Source organism: Protopterus annectens, chromosome 14.part0 (assembly GCF_019279795.1).
Source record: "Protopterus annectens isolate FY-2018-M chromosome 14.part0, PAN1.0, whole genome shotgun sequence".
NCBI lineage: Eukaryota > Metazoa > Chordata > Ceratodontiformes > Protopteridae > Protopterus > Protopterus annectens.
Genome location: NC_056748.1, coordinates 272040744 through 272064941, shown reverse-complemented (window position 1 = coordinate 272064941; position 24198 = coordinate 272040744). Strand labels below are relative to the sequence as shown.

General features: G+C 41.4%; 1 protein-coding gene across 1 annotated transcript in view; it reads left to right on the top strand.

Moving 5' to 3' along the window:
• The window catches only part of LOC122788651 (calcium uniporter protein, mitochondrial-like), a 1672929-nt gene that overhangs the window by 1455067 nt on the left and 193664 nt on the right, over positions 1–24198 (top strand). The window contains exon 8 of the mRNA XM_044055548.1: positions 23102–23305. Within this exon, the coding sequence (XP_043911483.1) occupies positions 23102–23305 (204 nt within the window). The remainder of the gene's footprint in view (positions 1–23101; positions 23306–24198) is intronic.

The following is a 24198-nucleotide window of genomic DNA, read 5'->3' as shown; positions in this document are numbered from 1 at the left end:
TTGGAAAATAAATGGGCATGTTGGGGGGATCGGTTTGCATCACAGAGAATACCACTTTTATGGAACCATCTTCCTGTCTACATAGAGCAAAGTACTTGACTTACTCCATTAGAATGCATTTTTGGATGAATGGATGAATACCTGCAAATTTACCCCTGGTTTTGCACCCCTGTCCCACATTGATAGGGCAAACATGTAACTGTACCTATCTCTCTCTTTATTCAAAATATAAGGGCTAATAATTACCATGTGAATGCAAGGCTAGTCTTAATATTCTTACAGATCAATAGCCCAGTAAGTACCTATGATTAAGATGGACACATTCTGGCCAGAAATAAATGAATGTTGATTAGGCCATAACATCTACTACAGTAATTTGTGGATTGAGAATAAATGGGAATGTGGGATGACTTGTGGGAAAGAAGCAGAATGGATAGCTGCACAAGAATTAGCTCATCTTCAGATGAATCTCACTGGATACAAGATTTTTTGCATTGTGTTTTATATGCATTGTTGCCAGGGTCATGTTTAATACTTCCCCCACTGTACATGAGTTAGCAGTGTGGTTAGCGCTCTAGGCCACTCACAGACCCCACATTTGTGGAGCTGCAAACATTGAAAACTGTCAACAACACATATCATTGACTGTAACACAAAAACCAAAGGCAGTATTTATGCAAAGGTAAGCCCTCCTGAAACCCCACACAACTACATCGCTAAAATATACAAAGTCCAACACTGTTCAGCCTTGGGGGGGGGGGGGGTCAGAAGCTTCCTTACTCTCACAGTAGCACCATTTCACTAACTTGGATAGACGTTTTTTTAGAAAAATATGACATTTGAGAACTGATAGACAGTTTGTGTTTCATCAGTATACCATACGATAAACAGCAAGACTCATGATGTCAGCACTCAGTACTAGTATTACCGTCTCATCTGAATGATCATGCAACTGGCTGAGGGCACTGAAGACACGAGGAGGTACTTGCTTACACTTTCTAAGTAAGAAAGAGTATTACTGTGACAGCAAGAAAGTGCTGCCTCAATTCTCATTCTAAATGCAGCAATGATAAATGGTCAAAGAGCTTAGGCTGTTGGATCAGCATTTGTATCTGAAACACCCTACTTTAAAGCTGCCACATTATAGCAGCAGTTAAGCCTGAATCATTCATGCACTCCTAAGATGTTGGAAGTTCACAAAGATAGTCTCTCCTTCCCAGCCACTGTGATTCGTGTTCAGTTGTGGACAATGAAGTTGCGATGTGAATGGAGTTCTTCACACATTGTGCCATCCTTCAGATATAATGTTAAACTAAAGTCTTTCAGCCTGTTCTACTGACAGTTTAAGTCTGTGATTTATCCTAACTCACTGTAAAACTGCCTTGTCTGTCCCCTGAAACATGCCTTAAGATCAGTGGGTTCTACCTTTCAGTAAATTTAAAATAAGCAGGTAAATACACTACGCTGCTGACATTTGCTATGAAGTGAGAAACGTTATAGTTCCTAATAATGCCAGTACTTGGAAAAGGAAGCTGTTTTCTACTGTTTGTTGAACGGGGTTCTACACAAGTGCAGGCACTGGTAATTCATGCTGTGACAAAATATAAAATGTACATCTAGAAAACATTTAATTAAATGCAGCAATAGCATCAGAGTGCACTTACATTGCTAGTGAACAAATTACAAGTATTCTGTGGCCAAGCTTTTATTTCTGGCAGTTTAGATAAAAAGGCACTAGAGCAGAAATGTAGAAACAGTGTACTTGAAAATCTGGAACCCATTGTGTTGCACTTTAAAGTTGGTAGCTTTTAGTATACTAAAAGAAAAAGTCTCTTGTTAGTATAAAAATATTCTCAGAGGAATATTTAAGTTATACTGTGATAGTAAAAAACAGAGCTTCAGGAAAGTGCTAATTGCTGGATATTGATTGGATTGATTTTAATATCAATTAAGTAGTCGTACTGACTTGCTTTAAAGTCATGATTAGTTTATTGCATACCAGCTTTCTATCTGTGGAACTGCTAGATTATTTTATATTTACCAGGCATGAGCCACTGAAACAGTTGTCATTTGAAATTGAAGATGCTTAAAATACTTAATAAAATTGCTGGCATACTCGAAAACCAGGGGAGAAGAAATAACAATTAAGTAAAACTGGTACCAGACACAGGAGGCTCAGTGCACGATAATAAAGAATAGCCTGTAAAATGGAACCCAAGAACACTAAAATGACCCTCTTCCCCACCGACTGACCCAAGAAAGACACCATATAAGTTTCATGGTTATTAAAATCACATAGTGACTTGAATAAAATGTGCTGCATATGTGGAAACACAGTGAGTATTGTACGATTGTTAGAGAACTGGATAAGTGTGTGACAAAAACAAGGCTAAAGCAGTGTGTAATGCCTAATGATGATATGTGCATATCAAATGAACTAACGCTTCAGTAAAAACTGCGTTTAGAAAGGAAAAACAATACTATATTCTACTACCACCACCACTACTGGACGAAAAGTCCAAGAATAAAGAAATTCTTTTAACTCTGTTCTCAAATCAGAGTCAAAACAAAGCATGTATGTTTGCTGTGGCACCTTTCAGTATGTTTTTTTTTCTTAAACAGTGTCTTAGCAACATACTACTGCCAATGATCTCCATGGAAGTGGAGGTAACCGTGCCCAAAAACAAATCAGAGTGGAGTTTTTATGCATATGTATCCTCTTAAGACAGCCATTCCCCACCTAAACTATACACAAATCATAAGAAATTGCGAAATTAAAAAAAAAGTAACGAGAGGAAGAACACAACTGAGGTAGATTTTGCAGGTCATTTTAGCCTGCTTTTCTTTAAGGTAGTATGGCCACCTGTAAGGACTGGCTAACCTCATTCATAAGGCTGAAACAACTGGTATGACAAGGAGTGCTGTGTAACAACAGAGCTGTTTGTAGGCCTGACAGGACATTCATCAGCCAAGACGATATCTATGAACCAGGGAAAATAGTTAACCTAATGGATCATAGGAGTACAGTTAAATCAAGGTATTTGCTTGATTTTATAAAGAAAAACACGGCAGTCCTTGGAAAAAGAAAAGCAGTTAAACAGAAACATTGCAAGGAATGCTTGAAAATTGATGGCCATGGTCTTGCTAAGAGGATCATTCAGCTTTTGGAGATGTGAGAATGTGGAGAACCAGGATCTACCAAGAACAGTTTCTGATTCAGTGGTAGATGGCAAAAACAGATTATTTGTTTTTGTTGACCGTGAAACTCCGACTGAGCTACTAAATCCGTTTCCAGCAGAGGCCTGGGAAGAAAAGTTCCACAAAAGTTATGTTTTGAGAAGTACAGTTGTCAAATAGAATATGTTGATGTTAACATAATTATTAAATGTAAGCATTTATACATACATTTGTTGCATAGCATGCAGATTTAATTAAGACAGGTTTATGGAGACAATTGTTTACAGCTAGATGTTTGTACATACATTTGAAACATAGGATATTGTTGAGTTACAGATAAAGCATTTGGAGTATTGGTAATAATAAAAGTCTGAACTATAGCTAAGATTAAAGAGGAGGTACAAAAGGCTTATGGGATTAAACTTTAAGGTGTAGACACTGGTAAAGCAGATCTGTTACAATATGCATCATGTGAAAAGAATTGGGGCAGAGCATAAAGTTTGAGACAGTATGTTGGTAAAGGGATGTTAGAGGGAAAAGAGGGGTACAATGCCACTAGAGAGAAAAAAGGAGGGGAACAAAGTTAAGGGTCATTTAAGTAGTTTGAGAAGTACTGGAATTGTGGTGGATGTATTGGTTAGTTTAGCTGGCTGTAGAACATGTAGACAGCCAGGTATTATGTAGGTATTGTTGAAGTTCGGACTTAAAACTTGCTGTTTTATGTGTCAAGTTTGAGTGGAAATGGGATATTATTCAATAGTTTTGAGAGTGAGAGTGTAATGAGTCTCCTGCATTGCTGTTTTACTTAATAGTCCTTGTAAAGAATTTATTACTAGAATGTAGTTATCTGCCACAGGAGCAGTATTGTAGGACGTGGGGCATTTTTCTGTGTTACAGACAAGTTTTGTTGGCTGTGAGTAGGTTAAGTGATGGGATAGTTCTAGCCAGTTTTGTTCTTTTAGGACCTCAGTGATGAGTTTATTGGGCATTAGCCACAAATTTAGCTACTTTGTTATAACATGTCCATAATTTTGTTTTGTCATTTGTGTTTGTGAGAATAAGAGCTAAACATAAACCTGAGTTCACCACCATGGCTATAAAATTTTACAATTTTACTTTAATTGAAGTATTAAAACCAGTTGAGTATATAAAATCAAAACTTCTAGGCTATTAGTTCAAAGTACGATAAGCTCTTTCGGCAGGGTTGCCTTTTTCAGATCGTGAAGTACTTTGAGTTTGTTGAAATAGATATATTAGTATTAACCAATCGTTTTTTTTTTTTTTTTTTGCGAGACGCACCTTCCTGTTACCCAATCAAATTGTATCCAATAGTCTGAATGAAAGTGAACAAGCCCCTAGGATTTAGCCAATAGTTAAGCGCCTATTCTTCAGTATTGGTTTTAAAGGAATCATTGCTTTTAAACCTGGATATCTATGTGCCTTTAGATTCATAATCCACTTAATTTCACAAGTTTCTGTGTTATTCTGTACATCGCCTCACAGGTAAAAGTTCTATAACTTGGAAATGAAATGTGTGGTAAAGGCTATGATGTGTCCAGCTAGATTGTTTTTGTTGTCTAAATGTGAAATATCCCTTACATGTCTTAACCCCCTCTCTTTAAAATGCTTGTCCATTTTACCCACATAAAAAGCTTGACATTGTTGACAGGTCACCAGGTAAACTAAATGTTAACTATTGCAGGTAGCTGAAACTCAAAAATGATTAACTGTTCAAGTGATGGGATGTATAAAGGAATTGTTGGTGTCAGTATATTGACATGCTTTACATCTTCCACAATTAAGTGTACCTTGTCTCAGTTTGTTATTCTTATTAGGAAAACCATCCTTGTTAACAACTTTATGTTGTTCTTATTTTTGAACACAAACTTGGGATATTCCCCCACAGTGTTACTTATTTTCTCATCCTCCACTAGGATTGGCCACAGTTTCTTGATGATGTTGCAGATTTGTTTATTATCTGTACTATATGCGAGTATACAATTCATCTGGTTCATTCCTTTATGTTTACTATCATTATTTACATTTGCTCCCATCAATGTATCTGATCTACAAAAGTATGGACGTCCTTTGGTAGATCTCGGTAAATCTGGTTCAGTTTTCAAAGTAAGTTCCTTATCCCTGTAGCCTCTGTCTTGCAGATGTTCATGTAGCAGCATACATACCTTATCAAAGGTGTCATCTTCTGTACACAATCTTGACAGTCGAACCATCTGATTTTTCCCTGACATTCTTGAAAGTAAACCCTGGATGCATACTGCTACTATATAAGTAGTGATTTTTCCAGGTACTCTTTCTGTGAATACCAGTGGTGAAACCTTGGTCAGGAGCATAGCAGAGGCTAACATCTAGAAATTCTGTTTCTTTCTTTGAGTGGTTTACAGTGAACTGTGATTGTGAGAATAGGTGATGCATACAGGAGAGATGAGAGAAGGTATTCTACAAGTGTCTGTGAGATAATGCTTTGCCATATACAGGGAGCCAAGTTTCATTTTTTTTTAAAATAGCTCGAAGTAGGTGCTGGTTGGAATTTAATGACAGAATGAACACACTCCGCTAGTATTGCTAGGCAGAAGAAAGTGATACGTTTATGAATTGCATAAGATCATAAACAACACCAGTTTCCACTTGCAGTGAAGGGTCTGCAACCAAAGACAGTGGACTTGAAAGATATGAATGACTATTAAGCTTCTTGGAATCCAGTGTAAGATGCAAGTATGTAAGCATGGAGAAAAATGTTATCAGACACCCATATTAGCTGCTAAGTCACAACAAGGGCTTTAGTATATTCTCTTCTCATCATGGGAGTTGACAAACCTAGTCCAAGAACACCTTTCCCAAGAGTCTGGCTTGTACAAGTGGTCACTGTGAAAAATTTAGCCTGAAGGCACAGGCTAAAACAAACTTGATATTTCTGCATATAGCACAGTGCAGGAGTTTTTAGGAGTCCTAAACAAATGACTACAAAAACCATAATGCTCACCTAATGTGAAAGGTTTGGTTAACTGGGGTATAAACTGAAGCATTCATTTTCACTGGGTATGTTTCCTTCATAAGATACACCAAGGATAAGGCAGGGACCCATGGATAAAAAAGTGACTTCCATAGGAAAAGTAAAGGCCCTACAAGTAGAGCATAATCTCAGTAGCTAAACTCTGCAGTCTGCAAGTAAAGCTCTGTCTTCCATATTTTAAGTGGTTTGTTGGTTACGTTGTTCTCCCTGGCATCTCTTGGTGGTCTGTCATCTAGAGATGACACATTGTGTGTTCTGGACAAATGATTTGTAAGTGACAGACTTTTTCTTGTCTTAGAAAAGCTGTGAGTGATCAGTAATGTGAATTAACTGAAGTTGTACCTGCAAAAATCACTAACTTCTTGGGTGTTTCTAACTGTGGCCTCAATAAATTTGAGTAATTGGTGCTGTCCTTCCATTTCACTGTTGCAGTATTCATTACAGTAGGGATCCTCTGCCCAATGTCCAGGCAGTATACCAAAGTTTAGGTTGCTTTAAGATGTGCCGTACATCACACTTATGCTCCTTGCATAGCATAAGGCATAAAGGTGACGTCTAGACATACCATCCTCAGAGCTTCTTTGCCGCCAGTCCGAATGCCATCTTTCAGTCATTGGTCTGAATGCTCATTTCATTTCTTATTCACCAAGCCATTACAGATAAGCGCTCCATTAGGGTTTTGTTTTCTTATCTTTCTTTTACTATATTGTTGCTTATGGGGTTTCAGGTTATCCAGGAATGGGTAAATGCCAGTGTGGGAGAACATCACAAACCATGCCTGTTTTGCCTTGGTGCTTTGCATGACCATACATTCTGTTCTATTTGTTAGGCCTTTGTTCCCAAGACCCTTCATAGTACCCTTTCTTCTTTGGCCCTTTATCTTGAGAATCAACATCTTAAGTTTCTTGCTAAAGACACAGTGGAGGCAATGTCCCACTCCAAGGGACAGCCATCTGTGAAGAAGGCCAAGAAATCTAGGCTGGAATCTTTTGCTGTATTGCTGTATAGGCTTCACCAGATGTTCCTGCCAAGGTGGGTGATAGCCCGGAAGTTTGCCCAGCTTCATCGTTGGATTCCTCTGCCATGACTGGGTTGAAAGCCATCAGGGATCCAACTTTAGGCACTTCCAAACAGGCAAGGCAGATGTCCACTTCACACATTCGGTGGGGTGGGGGGTGGGGGGGAACTGCAGCTGATTATCTCTGAAGGGCCTAGAAGTGTTCCTTATATTTTAGACAGAGAAGTCATCCCTACCACAATTATCGAATGCCGTCCAGGGTCAGAGCCTTCCAGATTTTATAAGGAAGGCATCCAATTAAAGAAAAAGCAGACAACAACATATATACTTAGCTTCTAAGGATCCGTAGAGTGAATGAATGATGGTCCTTTACTCAGGGTTTAGTGCTTTGATGAAAACCTCCTCAGGGAGTATCTGTTCTAACTCCCCCCTTGGCTCTCTACCCCCTTACCAGACCCAGACAGCAGGATTCCTCTGAGGAGGAGGCAGATTCAGATGAGGATTCCCTTACTTACCCCCCCCCCCCAGATTCCCTCTCCTTTGGATTATAGATCAGAGGAAGAGGAATCTTCCAGTCCTGATACTCCCTTTGAAGACCATTCTTTTGGGGAGATTTCTTTTGGGGATGCTATTTGTAGAATGATGGAGGTCCTTAAATGGGAATGTGCTTACGTTTATGCGATACAAAAAAAGTATTGTGAGCTACTGCAGATGGATTCTCCCAGACTTTCTGCTGTCCCTCCTGTTTTGGCTGCTTTACTTGGATGCCTTTTCTAATGCCTGTAAGGCTCCATATGCTCAGCTTCCTGCCCCCAAGAAACCTGATAGGGTCTGTAGGGTGCCTGACAACTGTAAATTCTTGCACAGGTGTCCTTCTGTTGACCCCTTGATGGTGTCACTAGCTTCTGTCAAACCATCTTCCTTCTCCTAAGTTATTGCCCTTTAAAGGTAGCAGAGCAATGGAAAGGCTAGGCAAGAATGTCTATACCTCTGCTAACTTGGCTTTAGGGCTGTTAATTATCAGACTCATATGTCCCGGTAATCCACGGTACAAATAAAATGGGTTAAAACAACAAGTGCCAGTGAATCTAAATTCAAATGTAAAGTTTATTAAAATACCAAATACCTCTAGCACCTCTGCATATGCCCAGGTACTTGTTGGCTCTGCTTTCCCACACCTGTCAGGTGATTTCTGATCTTCAAGACTCTGGAGGTAAAGCTTTTGCCCTTTCCCTTTTAGGTGTCTCGTAATTCCATCAAGTGTAATTATGATGCAACAGATGCTCCTTCTAGGACTGCTGCTTTTGGGCCAGTAATGAGGAGGTATTCTTGACTTCTGCTTCAACCTTTGCCTGATGATATTAAGGCTAAGTTGATGGATGCCCCTTTAAATAATAAACCCTTTTTGGTGACGCTACTGCTGCTTTTGTTCAAGTTCCTTCAGGATGGGGGCACGTCTTTATAGGAATTTAAACATTGTGCCTAGATTTCAGAGAAATTACCCCAATAAGCCCACATTTGTTCACAGGCAATCTCGCCCTCTTTCTAAGGGTAAAAAAGGGTAGCAAGTGGACTCCTCCTGTAAGGGCTTCTCAAACTTCTGTGCTCAGAAGTCTCCTTGCCATGATCAACAAGATGCTGTCTAACTATCCTATTCTTCCCAGCCACTTTCCTCTTTCAATTCACCTCTCTCTCTCTCGCTTCCTGTTTGGCTAAAGATTACTCAGGATTCCTGGGGTTCTATACATTATCCACCAGGGGTATTTTATGGTCTGTAAGTCTCTTCCCCCTTTTTATGGGAATCTCAGCCCTCTCAGCATCAGCTATCCTTCTTTCCATGTGCGCCTCTAGATTTTTTGACTCTGGGTACTATTCAAGAGATGGCGGTGTCCCTAAGGGGGAGGGGGTTTCCTCCAGGATATTTTAGTGCCCAGGAAAGAGGGTACCTGGAGACCATTTCTAGATCTCTCTCATCTAGACACTTTTCTGAAGGTGCCCTCTTTTCAAATGCTGTCCTTTCAGACTTTGTTCCCTCTTTTGCATCCTCAGGCTTATATGGTGTCTCTGTATTTCAAGGATGCTTATCTCCATACCCCTATTCATCCCCTTTTCAGGAAGGTTTTACATTTCTCTGTTGCTTTCTGGTATTTTTATTTCTATCCTTTGCCCTTTGGCCTTTTTACTGCCCCAGGGGTATTCAACAAATGCCTCACTCCTGTGATTGCTTTTTGCAGGCCTTGGGGGATGCAAGTCTTTCCTTATTTGGACTACTTCATGTTTCATGCATCCTCTCCAGAGATCCTGTTGCAAAATCTCCAATTTACCATTTTCCTTCTGCAAAGCATAGCGTTCAGAATAAACTTCAAAAAGTCTGTTTTGAGTCTTTCTCAGGACCATGTTTTTTGCGGTGCAGGATCCAGATTGTGCCTTTACCGGCATCCTTGCCTCCTCCCAAGGCCTTAATACTTATTTTCTTTTTTTCAAACTCTTCTTCCTCTAGCCTCTATAACTGCCAGGGAATTTCTGAGAGCTCTGGGGTTCATGGCCTCCACAGTTGCTATGATCCCTCTGGCCAAACTCCACATGAGAAAGTTTCAGTGGTTTCCGAACTGTTTGTTTTCAACATGAGCATCCCCTCAAATTTGTAGCTCCTCTTCCACCTTGTCTCAAGAAGAAATTTCAGTGGTGGATTCAGCAGTTGTCTCCAAATCCAGGGCTCCCTTTTCTCCCCCTCCCCTTCCCCCTTAGGATCTGTTCACAGATGCTTCATATGTGGGATGGGGAGCAGCATTTGGCTCCCTAAAGATTCAGGATGTTTGGTCACCTCCTCAACAGAAAGACCACATCAATGTCAGAGATGAGAGCTCTTCTGCTGGTTCTTCAGGCTTTTCATCCTCTCTTCTTCCCAAGACTTCTCAAGGTGTTAACAGACAATACCACATTGATGTGGTATGTAAACAAATGGAGTGGGAGGGAGGACAGTATCTTCTCTTCTTTGCCAGTTGGCACTCCTGGTGTAGAAACTTGCTGTTCAGTATCAAGTGACTGTTCAGACAGTTTACATTCTCTTAGGTCAAAATATTGTGGCAGACATTCTGAGCTGGTCCTTAAACCAATCCCATGAATGGATGCTTCACGAGGATGTGTTTCTGAACATTGTCCACCAGTGGGTACTCCTCAAATAGATCTTTTTGCCTCCCCCTGAACAGACAGTTTTCTCTCTTTTGTCCCCGAGTCCCAGGTCCTCTTGTTTGGAAGGTGGATACCCTATCTTTTTCTTGGAAGGGGATGTTTCTTTACGTTTTCCCTATCCTTACCCTCATTCCAAAAGTCCTGTTCAAAATTCAGCAGGTTGCTCCCAAAATCTTGCTGGTGACTCCTTTTTGCCCAAGACAGAAGTGGTTCCTTCATCTTCTGCATTAATACAAGGGCAGTCATTACAATTTACTTCACAGGTTTGACCTACTCGCACAAAACAAAGAATCTCTCATCCATCCCCACTGACACTGTGGTTGATAGGATTTTGATTCCACATAGAAAGGGTCCTGCAGGAGGCCAGGAAACCCAATACTAGGAAATCCTACTAACCCAAATTGAAGAGGTTTTTGGTTTGGTGTCTTGTAACCTGGATCCACTTTCTCTTATCTGTGTGAATTGCTCAGTGCTGGTTGGCTAATTCTTCTGTTAAGGCCCACTTATCAGCTGTCTCTGCTTGTCTGCCTTTATCTCCTTCTTTAGCTTCTAGATATGAAGCTAAACAATTCCTTGAAGGAATCCCTCATATTAGACCTCCCAGGATGCCTGTTCCTCCTCCTTGGGATCGTACTTTTGTTTTGGAAAAATTGACTCAGGCTTCCTTTGAGCCTGCAGCTTCAGTTTATTTGCAAAATTGCTCTTGGAAGACTGTACTTTTGTTGGCCCTTACTTAAACCCCTTGTGGCTTGTCCTCCTTTTTTTTGGTGTTTCATAAGGACAGTGTCCCTTCGTACTAATCCTCCTTTTATGCCCAATTTGGTGAATAAGTTCTCCCTAAATCGGTTTATTCATTTGCCCACTTTTTCCTTCTCTGCAATCTGCCAGTGAGAGAGAGAGTGCTGCATACTTTGGATGTGCATAGACAACTCAGATAGTTTTTGGGTAAGACTAAGTATTTTCGTAAATCTGATCAGCTCTTTGTTTCCTTTCATCCTAGGTCATTAGGATTGGTGATGTCCAAGCAAACTATTTCTTCTTGGATTTCTAAAGCCATTTCTTATTGTTATTGCTTTCATGTAAGAGTCTTCCTTCCTTCTACTCTTAAGGCTCATTCTACTAGAGCTATGGCTTCTTCTGGTGTTTTTTTTCAAGGGTTTGTATACTAACTATTCTTGAGGCAGCTACCTGGACTTCTGTGCATAGCTTTACCAAGCACTGCAAGTTGGATGGAATTTCCAAAGCTAGAGATGGCTGTGTTAGGGCCATCCTTCATGGCTTCCTAGAGAGCTCTGCTAGTTCTTCCCCCTCTCTCTCTGCTTTCTGAGCTTTGGCACTCTCCCAAGTGTAATGAGTACTACAACAATGCGATGGAAGGGGCATCATACAGTTGTGTAAAATCTTCTCTTCACGGTTGCACTATTCACTCCTTTCCTCCACCCCCTGGTCCTTTTCTCTTCTGGATGTACTGATTGCCTATCTATTCCTTGGATTCTAGTGGGGATGTCACTTCTGAGGATGGTACGTCCAGACGTCACCTTTATGCTCTATGCTACAGAAGGAGCATACCTGTGATGTGCACCATACCTTAAAGCAACCTCTATAGGCTTTAGTATACTGTCCAAACATCGGGCCGCCCTTGGCAAGGGATTCCTATTGCAACAGTGAAGAGGACATCTGCCTTTATGGCAAGATTTTACACAACTGTACTTTATTTTACTCTGTTTGCCCCATGCCATTTCGAAGAGCCATTGCTAGACTTATGGAATACTCTTCTTGTCTGGGGACAACTGCTTCACTTGTATATGTTGTACAACTGTATCCAGGCTGAGACTATAGGTGCAGTGCTATAACTAGGATGGGGTGAGGGAGGCTCAGTGTTTCTGCTATCATTTAAGCAGTCATTTAATGGACAGTTTTGTAAACTGTCAGGCTGTCCTGATTTTTTTATAAAGTTATTTAAAGTATCTTTAACAAAAAGGCATAACAGAAAAGAAGGCAGTTGACTGTGATTACTTAACTAACATCTTGCAAGCTATCTCATATTTTTTAAAAAAGTGGGTGGGGGGCACAAAAGTGGATGTGTGACCCAAGATGCCAGATTCCTTTGCTTCAGCTCTGTTAAAATGACCTGTTTTTAAATTTGTAGATGTAGGTGCCTGGTGTAACAGAATATTGACTGAGTGAACAGTGAGTGGGAAGAAGACCCTCCTTCCTTCATCAGTTCTAGACCTCATTCAGTCCTGCTGTGTTCTTGTTGTAGCAAAAATGCACACAATAAATTTACCAGCAGTATCATTGTGACTCCCCAATATTGGCCCATTAATCAAGGAGCCTCAATCCTCACCACTGACAACAGTGGGGGACGGACACACTAGGAGCATGACAAGTACACACACAGTAAAGTGCAATTTCTCTTAAAAGCACACAGAGATCACAGTCAGTCTGGGTTGATTTTGCCTTCTTTTTCCAAATCCCCAATAATACTCCCCCACTGGCACAGCTATAGAGCTGAGATCTCAGCTGAGTGACCAAGCTAAGACCTTCAGCACTCTCTCTGTCCAACCAGTGCTTCGTGTCCCTGCCCAAGTAGCTGACACACATACACACTTTCAGATTTGATTTACACACACACACACACACACACACACACACACACACACACACACACACACACACACACTCACCTGGGAAAAGCTGGCACAGGTTTAGTAGCTATGCCCCCTTCTGCCCAGACTGTAAGGTAGTTTTTGCTGCCACCAGTCAGCTCCTTATCAGCTACTTCAAGGCCCTTAGCAAAGGGTGTCCAATCTCACTTTTTAATGTTACTATTAATCCAAATGGTAGTTTGACCAAGAGACAAAGCTATTAGGAGTGGCCCACGGTGTCACCAGATAGATATGCAAATACTCAAATATTTAATAATAAATAAAAGAATAAGACAATAGTCAGTAAGTAATCAGTTACATCAAAGTTCAAAATGACAGGAAATATTTAAAACAACATTGCAGGACAGTCTCAAAGAAGTAATCTAAGTTATACTTTACTATATTTCTATCCGAATGTAAAAGAGTTACTATGCCCTTAAAACTTGCTTACAGAACAACAAGCAGGCAGAAGTGGTGAGTGGATGTTTCCAGGTCAAAGACAAAATACAAAATGCCCTCTCTCTGTGTCTCTCTCCCCCCCCCTCTCTCAGAGAGTTCTTAAATTAGTATCTCAAATATTGCTGCTGGGATACTTGCAGGATAACATCACTTTTGTCATCTGACTATCCCAGGTGAAAACCCTCATTGCTAGAAACTGCCAGCATTTTAGCAACTCCCTGTGAAAAATACATCTCTCTCAGATTTTTGCAATTGCTGGAAAACATAAAGCAATAAAACACTTACAAACAATGCAGAAAGCACCCTAGTTCTAGGCATCCTGTATCCTTGCTGCATTGAAACCAACTTTTATAGCACAATCATAAAACAATTTAATTTCAACTATTTCCTTGAAGTTTTACGTTAACCCCCTATGTTCTAGTTCCCACTATTAAAACATGTACATTTACACAGGCACAATCGTTTGTATGCATATCTGTTCTAATCCAGCAGGGGACACTGTGGTCACACATCCGTGCTCAGTACTGTTCAAACCCTGTTCAACGCCATTTCTGTACCAGCAGATTAATATACACATAATATAACATACAGTTCTAATACATTTGTAAGATGTAAGACAACCATATAAATCATGTTGATATTTACAAATGACATATGATTATTTACAAAATTCCAGATAGCTGTGCTAGCAATATGGCATTTTATAGGGACTATTATAGTGCAGGCTACCATCAAATTTAAGGGCCATAGCAAGCAGTTATGAGCTAAGGCAAATGAACAGAGAGAGCAGACTGGATATATCATTATATAGGGGTAAGAAATAATTTGTAAAGAATAATGCAGACTATTTGTGGAACTCACCGTCTCTACTTCCAGAATGACTTCCATAAGAATACCACCATGAGAGCACTACAAGGGTCTGTACCTTTTTTATTGTGGGGGGCATTCTGTGCCATACATCATTCTGCCGACACTACTATCCAGTGCCGCAGGTCCTGCTGGATATTCCTAAACTCCCAGACTTACTCCATTAATTTGCCAGCCCTGGTCTTGGAACCTAAAGGCTTTCTGGACGTCTTGGCTGTTTAAATCCATTTGGGGTTGATTTTATTTGATTATGCGTTACCTATTCCTCCCATATGATGACTACATTATGTCTGAGAGGTGGGCATGCAATATGGGCATTGCCACATATTGTACTTGCCTCAACAACAGCTCAGCCATGTCTGTCTCTCGCCACCAGTTTTGTATTATGCCTCCACCCATGCACTGTCCCACCCTCCACTGGGATTATCCCAACAGATGCCCACTTCACCTTCCCCCCATGATGGTAATGTCCTTCCATCTCTACTGCTCAATTAGATGCCTGAAATACTAACTGCAAATCAAACCTGGGTTTGCCTAGACTATAGTTAGGACTTTATCCTCCCTACACTACCAGAGCATTTCACAGTGGTCTGCACTTGTGAAGCACTATGCTTTATATTAGTGAGGCATACAGGATGTAGCAGCAGAGCAAGAAAGCCAGAAGCTCCCACTGTGTTTTAAAATGTGCTTGCTGAGATCACTAGAGTTAAGATTTTATTAAATGTTCCTGTCAATGTAAATCTGGTTGAACAACTCTAAATCTGTGTTCAATGCAAACAAGGATCATGGTCATCATTTGTTTGTTGGACCTTTTCCTTTTGATAGAAATGGACAAGTGAACCACAGATGTGGTTTATGAAATTCCCATTAAGATGTTTAACACTAAATATAATATGTGAAGTTGTTCTATCTCGTTGTTCATTCTTACTGATGGGTTCAGAGCCGATCCCTCGGCTCCGAGTTGGCACCTGCTACAAAGCTCGAGGATTTCAGGTAGCTCGAGGCCAAGTCCGTATCCCATGATGCACCCTAAGTTACCTCAGATCAAGTTTGCTGCTGCAACTGATCGGAGGTTCTTGCTAGCTCAGGCCAGTAAAAACTTTAATACTTTTATATTTCTAAAACTTATTTGAAATTTATTGTTAGAATAGTTAGATATTTAGGTTAAATAAGCTCTTAAACCTTTATCTGTAGTGTTCCCTTCCCTTGTGTGCTTTTTCATAGGCTTATATTTCACCCCGTTTTCTTCATAGGCCCATTTAAATTTTTTCTGATTTAGAAATTGTTTATTCAGTGACCTTATGTCACATTTGTTCTTAGAACTTTATGATTCTTAAAGATAACTTGCTATTATCTGCTTAGTTAATTTGTGTGTGTGCGCTTGTTAGCCTTAATTTGAGAGCATGTGCACATATATTTAGCCTGTTTTTTATTAGAAGGCTTATTACTGGTTGTCGTTAGCCTTACTTTAAAAGGCTTGTGTGTTTGCTTATAGTTAGCCTGTTTTTCATTAGAAGGCTAATTTATATTTGCTGTTTTTGGGTGTGTCCATTTCTGTTATGGCTGATGACAAGGACAAACACCCTAAGTCAGGGTTTGAAAAATGCCCTAAATGTGGGCAGAAGATGTCTGTTACTGACTGCCATGTTAATTGTGTCTACTGCTTAGGTGCCTTGCACTTACAAGAAACATGTTCCATATGCCATTCCTTTTCCTCTCGGGTCCTGCAAGAGAGAAAGAGGAAGCTCATTGACAGGGGTTTGTTGAAACCTTCTTTCCAGGAGACTTTGAGTGACCAGGATGGACCTAGTAAGTCCCCAAATTCCACCAAGACTTCTGTGGATTCGAAAAAGTCAAGAGAGTCTGTGACATCGGCTCCACAGGTCTCGGAGCCGGTCCCCGGTTTTGGAACCAGTGTCCAAAATTCCTAAATCGCCACTACTTCACTCGGTACCATCGGTTCGATCATCTTGGTCTTCTGTTAGCCTCTCTGATTTGGATGTGGATTGGGTGGTGCAGAAGCTTCTACAGGCACCGGCCTTTGCAAAATTATTGGCTTCAACTCAGGCAGCTTCGGAGCAGAAGACCCTTATGCCAACTATATCTCTTCCTCCAGTGAGCCATACCGGTCCTTCAGAGCCAGAGGAGTCAGACTTGCTGATTGTGGAGCCTTTGGAGCTGATGCCTGCTCCAGTGTCTTTGGCTCCGTTCACGCTGACGTTCTTGGTGCCGATCAAGGACTCTAGGAGCCAACACTCTTTGGTCGGGTCCGGGGAGGCTAGTCGAACTAACTTGTCAGTTCCGACTTTGCCTCTCAGGGCTTCAGCTCGGATAAGCTCTGCTCCTACCTCAGGCTCAGAGCCAACTATCCCAGTGCTGGGGTTATCGACGGTTTCCTCGGATCAGTCGGTCCCTTTGCATCGGAGCAGGAGTGCCGTCGAAGCCATGAGGAGAGTTAGGTTTCCCAAGACATCCTCAACTTCAGGTCCGGCTTCTTCATCCCCAAAAGCCCCTGTGTCTGCTTCTGCTTCACAGATCTTAGCTAAGCGCAGTGACCCAGAGCCTCAGGAAGCCCTATTGGGGGCGGCCCATGCTCTTCCGAGACCTCACCAGAAGCTCCCACTGATGAGGTTCCCAGGAAGAGATTGTGTAAGCGGAAACATTTAAACTAACCTCAGTAGTCTCTTACATCTGATACTAACTTGGATGAATCAGAAGGGTCCCCCTCTGAGGATATCTTATTTGCAGAGATACTTGAAATCCTTAGGCAGAGGGGCGATTGGCAGTCCAACAACCCTACTGAGGATGAGTCGGTTCTCCTGAAGGCTTTCGGATCACAGTCCTCCACCTCTTGGGTGTCTCCGCCCTTCGATGAGCTTATGCAGCTGGTCTCACGAAAGGCGTGGGAGTCTCCGGACACTATGGAGCATGTCCCTTGGAGGCCTAATAAGTTCATATCTCCCCCCCCCCCAAAATAAATCCTTCTTGACCAAATGTGTACCAGTTGATGCCATGGTGGTGGTGGCAGCCACCAAAAAGGAAATATCTGAAACTTCCTCATCTATCCATCCTCCTAACAGAGATAATGGATAGATATGGGAAGCACATGCTTAGTTCAGAGACTTTTGCACTCCATTTGCTTAACTATTTAACCCATTTTACGAGACTAAAAGAGATCTCCTTAAAGAGCTGGGAGATGCTCTTCAGGGTACAGTAGCTGCAGGAGCTACAGACAAAGTTGCCTCCCAGCTTGCCACCCTCAACTCCATAGTGAACTCGTCCATGTGCCTCATTTCATATGCAGCTAATGGAATGAGTAGGGCAGCGGGTACAGGAGTTGCTTTTGGGAGACACTCCTGGATGTGCTTGTGTTCCTTCACGGAGCCCTTCAAGTCATCCTTTGTGAATACCGCCTTTGATGGCTTGTCCCTTTTTGGGCCCAAAGTTAAGAAAACTTTAACCAGGTGTGAGCAGGAGGGAAAGACTCTGCCGTCAGAGTTTATTTTTCCACCCCTACCAGACTCTAGCCCAAGGGTCAAAAGGGAGGGAAAATGTGGTTCCAAAAAGCCCAAGGAGCATTTCAGGACACGCGTGGTAAACCCCCCTCCAGGGGCAGAGGAGGGGGCAATAATGGAAGATGCCACCCTCGCAGCAGAGGGCGTCCGCAAAACCAAGGCAACAGAGATCACTTCTTTGGGAAGCCCTACCAGCGCTCCTGAAAGGAGGCCTGACTGTCCTGCTCTGGAGGCAGTCAGGGGTCGCTTATCTTTGTACCCAGACGCCTGGCTCAAAATAACAAATGACAACTGGGTACAAAGTATACTTTCCAGAGGATACTTCATTCCATTCACCACACCCCCTCCATCTACTACAAGAAAAATCCCGGACGTTCCACTCAGTTACAGGGAACAAGCAACAGTAGCGGTCCAGGCATTGCTAAGAGAGAGTCATCCAACCAGTCCCAGCAGACCACACAGGATCCGGAACTTACTCAAGATTCTTTTTAGTTCCAAAAAAGACGGGACTGGAGACCTATGTTGGACCTCAGCAGACTAAACAAATCTGTAAAAAAAAGAGAAGTTTGGGATGGTCACGCCACAGTCAATACTTCCCTTCTTAAGGATAGACAATTGGATGTGCTCGATAGATGTCCAGGATGAGTACTACCACATAAAAATGGCCAGGCCATCCAGGGATCATCTGCGCTTCCGGCTGGGAGCCAATCATTACCAGTTTCGAGCCCTGCCCTTTGGTCTCACTACAGCCCTCAGAGTGTTCACCAAATGCATGCCAGTGGTCACGGCTCACCTGAGATGTTTAGGATTCCAGGTGTTTCTGTACCTTGACGATTGGCTCCTCACCGCCACCACCAGGTATCAACTTATTCAGGCGAGGGAATGCACTCTGCAACCAGCTGGGCATTACAATAAACTCAGAAAAATCTGCCTCGTTGACATCGCAGCATATCGTGTTTATTGGAGCCGAACTGGACACCACCACCACCATGCTAAGACTTCCAGTAGAAAGAGTCTTACTTCTCCATCAGCATGTCCGCATCCTAATATCCAAGAACAAAGCACCAGCATCGGAAGTTCTGAAATTGTTAGGAATGATGGCAGCAGCAATTCTGGCCATGCCACTGGGTCATATGCACATGCGGATACTGCAGTGGCTGTTGTTCACTCAATGGTCTTACCAAGAGCTCCCCATGTCTCACATAAGGATCACAAATTCCTGCTAAAAGGATCTTCAGTGGTGGTTGACCTCACTTCATGTTACGATAGGACGTCCATTTGTGTTACCCCCACTAGCAGCCACAGTGATCACGGACACTTCCCTGATAGGGTGTGGGGGGCATTTTCAGGGAAGGACAGCTCAAGGCACATGGACCGATCAAGAGGTACATCTGCATATCATTGTCCTAGAGATGAGAGCACTACTTTTGGTGTTACAGTACTTCTAGGACTCTCTTCCTCTGGGTACAATTGCAATTCAGACGGACAACATGTTAGTGGTCTGGTACTTGAACAAACAAGGAGGAACCAGGTCATACCCCCTTTGTCACAAAGCCCTAAGAGTATGGCAGTGGGCTATTTCCACCCAGCACTTTCTGTTAGCAATGCACATCCCGGGGAAATCCAACATGATAGCAGACAAGCTGAACAGAGCAATTTTGTTGCCCCACAAGTGGTCCCTCAAGATGGAAATTGTGGACAGGATATTCCGCAGGTGGGGCCAGCCTTGCTGCGACCTTTTTGCCAGTCACATGAACACGAAATGCAGAAGCTACTTTGCCTCGATTCCTCCACCAGGATAAGCCCCAAGGGACGCACTTGTTCATGATTGGCCCCCAGGTCTCCTTTATGCATTTCCACCAATTACATTGATACCCAAGGTATTACAGAAAGCAAAAGCCCTGGGAAGGACCATTATTCTAATAGCTCCTCATTGGCCTCATCAGATTTGGTTCCCCTTCCTTCGACTTCATCTTTTGGAGGACCCCTGGATTCTGGACCCAGTTCCAGACCTTCTGACACACTTGGGGGAACTTCATTCCTCTCTGGAGTCCCTGAAGCTCTACAGCTTGGCTGCTCCAGTTCGCATCATAGCCAGGTTCCATGACCTTTCCAATGAAATGAAGCAAATTCTCCTATCCTCTCATAAATCCTCTATGAGGAAGCTATACCTCAGCAAATGGAAAACATTTTCTATATGGGCCTCTAAAAACAATATTGATCCTTACCAAGCCCCTATAGCCTCTATTCTAGAATTCCTAACCATGATATTCAATAAAGGAGCTACAGCAGCAACAGTCCGTGTTCAACTTGCTGCCATTTCTAACTTTCATTTGGGATTTGAAGGATTTAGTATTATTTCACACAAATTATCCAAAGCTTTTCTCAAAGGGACCTTTCATATTAGACCACTCGTGAAATCTCCCTATTCTGCATGGAATCTAAATGTTATGCTTTCCCGCATAATTCTTCCGCCATTTGAACAGCTTCCTCATGTGACCTCAAATTTTTTGTCATGGAAAACCATCTTTTTAGTGGCTATTACTTACGCCCGCACAGTGTCAGAGCTTCAAGCCTTGTCCATCAAGCCTCCTTTTTTGATTTTCCATGCTGACAGTCTCACTTTGAACAAACCCCTCTTTCTTACCCAAAGTTTTCACTGAAACTAATCTCAACCAAATTATTGATCTGCCCGTTTTCTTCCCCAACCACTCCAACAATCTAGAGTACATGCAAAAACTTGATGTTCACAGACAGCTCAGATTTTATTTGAATAGAACAAAAGATTTCAGGAAATCAGTCCAGCTTTTTGTTTCATTGTCAGAATCCAGGAAAGGTATGCCAGTGGCTAAAACAACTCTAACTGGTAGTCTGATTGTACCGCCTATGCTTATTCAGCTGCCAATATGCCCTTGCAGCACAAAATTGAAGCTCACTCAACCAGAGCAGTTTCTACAAGCTTTGCTTTTTCTGCCAGACTTCCTATTGATAACATTTGCTCAGCAGCCACTTGGTCAAAACCTCATACCTTTATCACTCATTGCAAAGTTGACAGGGCCTCCAGGGACAGGGCCTCCTTTGGATCCATGGTCCTGAAAAATATACTCCCATGAGCCACCTGAGGTAGATGGTGCTTGGGACCCTAACCATCAGTAAGACTGAATGGCCAGATAGAGTAACTTCACATAAAGAAGTTAAGTACTTACCATAATGTTCCATGCATGTTGTTCATCTCACCTTCATTCTTACGTCCCTCCCTCCTACCCCCTCCTGGGCCCTCAGAAGACCGAGATGCTAGATCCTTCCTGGTCACTCAGCCCTTCTATACTTTCTCTCTTATGGAGTTATAGAATGACATATGGTATTATTATTATACACAGCAAATAAGATCTGAGGTAACTCAGGGTGCATCATGGGATAGGGACTTGGCCTCGAGCTACTTGAAATCCTCGAGCTTTGTAGTAGGTGCCGACTCTGAGCCGAAGGATCGGCTCCGAACCATCAGTAGGAATGAAAGCGAGATGAGCAACTCACATGGAACGTTATGGTAAGTACATAACTTATTTTTTTCTCATGACCAGGACAGCTGTTAGGCAAGTTAGAATGGTATCTTCATCCTGAGATTAGAGTCAATAAATTGGCCAAACTGCGCTCCTTTCTGAGCTGTTGATCAGATCTGTAATCCCTTCTAACTTTCTCTGTACAGTAGGATAAATTGGCTGCAGCCTGTAATCAAGCTACTACTATTACACCCAGCTCACTCTGTCAACTAGATCACTGCCTTTCCCTCCATAAACTGGGGTGACCACATCCAGAACTGAATAACATTTACATAGCACAACTCTAAGCACAAGCTATACATAATGATACTTAACCCTAAACTGATTTATATTAGTGGTGGAGATGGGGGCTCCCTCTTATTTTAAAATCCATTTATATAGAACCAACAATAGACATGTGACTACATGGAATTACTGTATTCCATTGTTGTAGAATTATCACCCAATCTGATCAACCATAAATTTCTCTACTTTAAAGAGCAGCACCTAAATACAATTGAAATCAAACACTGTTGTGTAAATAAGTAATTGTATTGTCCTTTCTTATCCGCATTGTGGACATGCTGATAATACCTTATTTATGTGCACCCCATCATCATGTCCACCCCATCCCTTACTTCATCCTCCTCCTTCCTGCATGTGAAGACACCTCTCTTTGTCGCTGATCAAACAGCACCTCCTTATTCTTCTCCATTTACCTAATCCCATCTTGCTGTGTTGCAATTCCTTCCTAATCTTTTCTTCTCAAAACCATTTGACGAAATGTTGCCTCTTTTAACCCACATTTCCACCTTGGGTGGAGAGATCACAGTCACATTCTGTTAGCAGACAAGGAACCAAATCTTAACTGCTTCCTGTAACTATCTGCTCTGTACTAGACATTTATTTATAGGTGAATGAACTGTCCCGTATAGGCCCTTTTTAGTCGCATCCTTGTTGCTGTTAAAACAAAATACACATTTATTTACAGTTTAACAGTATTAAACCTACTTTTTGTTGCAAAATGTATGTGTACATAACGTACATAATGCTGTCATTGAGCAAATAAATCTCACTGTCGTGTTTACAACACTAGTGAAAGATGTGCCATATGTGGACCTGTGTGCAAATTGTGATCAGATTAAACTTCTCCAGTAACAGCACCAAGGCAGGAACATAACTGCACCTGAAGAGAAACTTGGCATGTAAATGTTTTTGCATTGCTGTATTCCTTTGAATATGACCTATGTCATTAATCACTATGTGAAACTGCTGTCATTTTGTTTTATTTGCTTAATATACGTTACTGATTATAATAATATACTATTAGTGTCTGTCGTGTTCAGCTTTGAATTATATTCATGGTTTGTATTTACTTTCTGAATATACAATTCCACTAAACTTTTCTGTCGAGATATCTAACATAAATGGATGTTACCAGATAGATGTACACACTCGGCAAATAAAACTTGATAAATATTCTATTACTAAAACATGTTTAAAACTTCACTCTAAGGAAACCAAGTAATGCATGTAATGGATTATCTCTCTGAAGAAGTCCAAAGTCAGAGCAATTTTCTGCTTAAAAAAATGTTTTGTTCTTATTAAAACATGTAAAAATGGACATAACATGAGAGTTTTTATTTTGTTTGCAGGCAAGAGACCAAATAAGCAGGAAAGCGCAGAAGCGAACCACTTGGGTACTGTGGGGTGGTATGGCTTACATGGCAACACAGTTTGGGATCCTAGCCCGACTTACCTGGTGGGAGTATTCATGGGATATTATGGAACCCGTTACCTACTTTATCACTTACGGAAGTGCCATGGCCATGTATGCATATTTTGTTCTGACTCGGCAGGTAAGACATCTTAGTCTTTCCCATAAGTTTAAAGAAAACTTTGATGCTCATTTGTTTCTTGTTGTTTTTCAATGAGTCATTCAGAAGCAGGATCTGACATTTCATCAGTGTTGTCATAGATTGCAGAGGAGTAGTAAGGGTGGGTGAGAGGGACATTATCATTTTTTTTATATATAAATATATATGTATGTGTGTATATATATATATATATATATATATATATATATATATATATATATATATATATATATATATATATATATATATATATATATATATATAGTATGTATATATTTATATATTTTTTTGCTGTTCATGGAACTATTAGCTGGGGAGGGGCATGGATGTGACTAAAAATCTGATTGCTACAATGTAGCCATTGGATTATTACAGCAAACTTTTGTTTTATTTATTTTTACTCTCAGTGGAAGAGCTATCTGGGGAGGAGTGTGGATGTCACTGAAATAATCTGATCCCCAAAAAGTAGCAGTTGGGTTATTACAGGGACATGGGGTTTTTTTTGCTCTGTATGGGGGTGGGGAGCTGGCTTGTGGTATCGTCCCACGATTAAGGCAGCTATGCCTCTGGTCATAATGGTTGCTACTGTGCATTGTAGGTTAATACTAATGTTGCAGATAAAAAAAATCTATAATCAGAACCTACCTGACCACATCACAACATAAAATAGGGTATATGTCAGTTCCTAAATGAATGTTTTTGAAATTCAGAATCCATAAACACTGACTGAAATGCTTGTGACTGAAGTACAGTTCAGTGACTTTTTTTGTATTCAATTTTGACCTCTTGTGTTTCCTGACAGGCAACCCATTAGCTGACTGATCTGTCCTTTCATTTCCCTGACCACGCTCACCTGCAACACCTTTGCATCATCC